Here is a 4854-nt window from a genome sequence, read left to right as displayed (position 1 = left end):
ATGATGGGCGTCAACTTTGTTATGGTTTTTGTGACTGTGGTGTTTTTGTGGATGATGACTGTTTCCAAAGGAGGTAAATACGATGTTAACACTCCAACTGTTGTTGCCATGATGCTATGACAAATTTTAATACTAACAACTGAAATGTAACTGATTAATTATAATGTTTTTTAGTTAAAAACAATCAACAGAACAAACAGCTGTCATATTCTGGTATGTTTCAGGTAACTAAAAAAGTGCTATTGCTGTTATCTTACAAAAATGAAGCCACTGTAGGACTTAGATTGTGTCTAGTATATGTGTGCGTGTGTGTGTGTGTGCGTGTGTGTGGGTGTGTGTGTGTGTGTGAAGAAAAATGTTGTTTGGTTCTCGCCCAGTGATTCAGATGCCACTCATTTTTCCTGATCTAGCATCGTGAGGTTGATTGACATGTTTACTTTGTGCTGCATTGTGTTGAGCCGAGTTGTAACCAGGTGCTAACAATGGTTTGCAGCTGTTAAGCCTTCCGTGATGACAAACACTTTTGGTTTGCTGATGTCTTTGTTTTGTTGCCTCAGGAGCTAATGTGGGTTGCAGAGCTGCTTTTCCTAAACTGAGCTTTTATGTTTTTAATTATCTGATGTTTCAGATACTGAAGTATCCTGTGTATTTATGGAAAAATGCATCTTACCGTGCACTTTCCAAAGTGACACTGACATAGTCATCCACTGGCTGCAGGAAACTGCAGGAAACATTCATGTCCACTCATTCTACCACAACCAAGACCAGCCCGCACTTCAGGACAAGCATTTCAGAGGCAGGACTTCACTATTCAACAACCAAATCTCCAGAGGAAATGCTTCACTCCTGCTGATGTGGGCAGATGTTCAGGATGAAGGCAGATACAAATGCTATACCAGCACCATCACAGGAAACAAGGAATCGTTTATAAACCTTGAAGTAAATGGTATGGAGTAAAATATGAATATAATAGCACATGAAATAAAAATACAGAAGAATATAAGACAAAATCGTGAGCATTCAGGTTATACTTTTTTAATTGATGAGTTTCTCTTCATATTTAGTGAAAATTCGTTGAACTTACACTTAAAGCCTGCAGCTCTGAGTCAATATTGTAACTGTAAGTTGCAATTCATTATGTCTATATATAGCAGGCAAGAAATAAAGCTGATTGTAACATGAGAAATTTGAATACACTTTTGCAGCTCCAGTACAAGAAGTCAATCTTCAGCAAGTAGGAAACACGATGAACTGCAGCTCAGAGGGAATCTTCCCTGAACCCCAGTTAATCTGGTCCACCAGCCCTCCATCCAATGTGTCGCTCCAGTATGAAACCACAGTCCAGCAGACAGAACAGCAGCTTTACAACATCAGCAGTTCTCTGATACTTTCAGACAGTGATAAAGATTCTGTTTTTAGCTGTAACATCAGCACTCGTAGAAACTGGAGGAACGCAACTTTAAGTGAACAAGGTGAGTCTGGAAACCAGCAAATCAAATAGGTGTGCAGAGTGCTAGTTATTTACTTTACTTTACAATTACTCATTCATCAACACGCAAAAATGTGTCAGTTATTTATAAAATGTTTATCATAAATATACATCCGACAGTTTAAATGAAAAATAATCTTTCAATTTAGGGAATGTTGTCCCTGTTAGAGGCTTCAGAGGAGGAGTCTTTGCAGCTTTTTTGGTCGTGGCAGCAGCTGGTCTGGCACTGTACTGCAAATGGAAAAGAAGTTAAAGTTATGTTCTTCTTTCACTTTTTAATTGTATGTTGCTTGTATTGATATTTTATTCAGATAAACAAGGAAAAATATGGGAAGATCAAAGAGCTATTAAAGCAAAATGGAATTAAGTTTTGTTCATGAAAATGTTTAAACCCAATTAAATGGATAGTACTTTTGTCAGCCAGTTTTCTATTAACCTAACTCCTGTCTCAATTTTTTTTAATGATTCAATTCAGATTATGAATGCATGAAATGAAACATAAATTATGTGTATATCTGTTTTTTGAGGGTTTTTTTCTTTTCTCTGTTTAACAGAGAGATGGGAATAAATCCTCCAAACAGACGAACTCTAAACACCCACCAGCTTTAGTCAAATGAAGACTTCAAACCGTGGTTATAGCGGGCTTGAATTAATTCATGCAACAAAGACTAAAATAGAAACAACAACAGCAAAATAGAAAATAAAAGCTGATCTGTTAACAGTATTCATTTGGTAGTCATGTGCAATATTTTTACAGTAATCTATATTTTATGTTCTTTGAGGTATGACACAGAACAGATCACGATCAGATTTTACTGAAATTTTTTAAAGATTGAAAATGAAGTGTACATCATGTTTTGTAAAATTATGTAACCTTTTTTTTCTAGCCATGTGTTGTTGCTGTTTTATTTTTCGAGTTTTCTTTTTCTTACCTACTTTAATCCTGTTTCATTAGGTGTATTTTATCTTCAGTCCAGCAGGTGGCAGTGTGGTCAGATGTTTTACAGTGGAAGCAACTTTTTCTTTCATGAATCGTTGAGTTTTTCTGTGGTTTAAATATCCCATTTATTTATTTATGTATTTATTTGCATGTGCATGTAAGCATGTATGGATTTATTTATTGATTTTTTGAATATTTTGTGAAAGCAAAAATATTTTTACTCTGTAGGAGAAGCAAACCTAACTTGGACACAAAACACAATAAAATCCAAATTATGTTGTTGTTTTTTTAAATTCAGCACACAAAGTAAAAATAAATGTAAAATTTAAATTCTCTTGGTACGTAAATATAACGAGAAATAATGAAGTAGAAGTCTGTTCTTATATACTCAGGTGATTGTGTTTTAATAGCCTCTCATTCATAATGAATGAAAACAGTAACATTTGCTGCCATGTGTTCTCATTCTGTTCCTTCTGCTAATCTTCTTTTGGTTACAGTTGGGATTATCAAACTTTTAATAATTTAAACTTTAATAATTTTAGCTAATTCACATACATTTAAACTGTATCACCTGTTTCACTCTGTGCATATGATGTTTCAAGTGATGTCACTTTTTTTTTTATTGTGTGCAGCTTATTCCATTCATATCTTACTACAATAAAATCATGCATTATCATCATGCATAAATGTTTTTTTAAGATGTTGGTCATAAATGGTCTTAAGATATTTTTGTGGTGTATAGTATTAAACTTTTTCACTATATTGTGGTGTAGTGAAATCTGAAACCTGGAGAGATCGTAGAAATATCCTCCTTCTAATAAATTAAAGCATTTTTAACTGTTTTAAAAAGTTTATAAATTATTTGCAGGCTTGTCTGCCTTAACCCCACCTCGTGACCCAGTACAGATGTGGGTGATCCCATATGCAACAGGAGTATGATGCTGTTGGAATCTATATCACTGCCAGGTTTAACACAAAAAACACTTCATTAAAATTTGTGGACTGGCTGAAGCAGGAATGTTGAGCTTTAATTGGAAAGCTGTGGTGGTGGGTGACTAATTAAGCTAGAGGTCTGAATTTGATCGACATGACAGAAAAGCAGGAAGGAAGTCGTTCCATGAGTCAGAGTCATTCCTTTGAGTCAAATCCACACATTTATTGATCCTTATTATCCATATAAAACATTAAGGTTCATTATTGACAGATAACTAAGGCTATGCTCACACTGCAGGCAAAAGCGCATCAAATCCAACTTTTTGACCCTATGCGACCCATATCCGATCATGGTCTGACAGTTTGAACAGCACAAATCTGATATTTCCAAATCCGACCTGGGTCACTTTCATATGTGGTACTGAATCAGATACATATCTGAAGACAAACCAGTCCCACCACTCCTGGTTCCGACTCCGTGTCAATATATACCTGTGCATGGAGGTAGCAGCCACTGCTGCAAACAAGGCCATTGTTAAAGCATGGGCTCTCTTTTTTCTCAGTGTCCTTTCTGTAATTAATTTATCAAAATTCTGTCGGTTGAGACTGTGCAGAAATTGATAGACTGCTGAACAACCTACTGGCTCTGTAGCTGCCATTTTTACTTCTGCAAACAGAGCGTGTTGTGTGTGACATCTTCTTTTGCACACGCGGGCCGGTTTGAGGGCCGTGAACTGTTCACACTAGAGCGCGTTTGCTGTCACATTGTATTTGAAGTGTGAACAATCAGACAAAAAAAAATCAGATTTGATCAAAAAATTGGAATTGAGACCTGCAGTGTGAACGTAGCCTTATTCATCAGCTGAGGAATTTCAAACTTCAGACTGCTGCCAATTGTCTTCACCCAGGGAAGTCACATGACTGTGTAACATCTCTAACAGTAACAACACAACTGATGGATTTAGCATCCATGAAAAAACCTCTACCTCCTGCACTTCATCTGCTGAACCACTGGATACTTTCATTATCTAAATTACTGAAGATATATAGTACACCAAACTCTGGACAGTTTGCAATTCTCTACAATAGTGTTTATATCACATGATCCCAGTTATTATGTTAGAAAGTATAAAACAAATCTATCTTTTTTCAATTATTGAACATTTTTTACCTGATCAGTTGCACTATACAGATTATGTAGATGAAAAAAACAATTTACTGTTTCAAGAAGGATACTTGAAGTCATTGTCACACGATAGATTTCAAAACCATGATAAATAACTTAAAATTACATCAATTGTACAAAAGATATTAAAATGTATTTAGGTAACTTTTCAAAGAAAATAAAACTGAACCTAATGTCTGCAAAAAGACACTGTGATGAAAGAACACAAAGGGATGACGATAGATTCTACATGGTGTCTAACAGAGGAGCTCTCAGAGCATTTTTACAGCACTGTCAGCCATCTGCACGTCTGATTTCTGTCACTGC

General features: G+C 35.7%; 1 protein-coding gene across 1 annotated transcript; it reads left to right on the top strand.

The window, feature by feature from the left end:
* LOC146625298 (V-set domain-containing T-cell activation inhibitor 1-like) lies at nt 1–1742 on the top strand. Its single transcript, XM_085362754.1, has 4 exons — nt 1–73; nt 629–946; nt 1206–1472; nt 1639–1742. Exons 1-4 carry the CDS (start codon nt 1–3, stop codon nt 1740–1742), a joined length of 762 nt encoding a protein of 253 aa, XP_085218880.1.
* Nucleotides 1743–4854: the final 3112 nt, after the last annotated feature.

Source organism: Diplotaxodon limnothrissa, linkage group LG9, assembly GCF_057381915.1.
Source record: "Diplotaxodon limnothrissa isolate DT_005_m linkage group LG9, D_limnothrissa_male_GT1.1, whole genome shotgun sequence".
Taxonomy (NCBI): Eukaryota; Metazoa; Chordata; class Actinopteri; order Cichliformes; family Cichlidae; genus Diplotaxodon; species Diplotaxodon limnothrissa.
The sequence above is the reverse complement of the archived record's forward strand: the minus strand, read 5'-3'. Positions and strand labels throughout refer to the sequence as shown.

Excerpts from the sequence above, each read along its gene's own strand:
- LOC146625298 (XM_085362754.1), top strand. The coding sequence starts at position 1 with ATGATGGGCGTCAACTTTGTTATGGTTTTTGTGACTGTGGTGTTTTTG. Across the intron at positions 74-628 it reads GATGACTGTTTCCAAAGGAG|ATACTGAAGTATCCTGTGTA; the intron begins GTAAATACGATG and ends CTGATGTTTCAG. Across the intron at positions 947-1,205 it reads TATAAACCTTGAAGTAAATG|CTCCAGTACAAGAAGTCAAT; the intron begins GTATGGAGTAAA and ends ACACTTTTGCAG.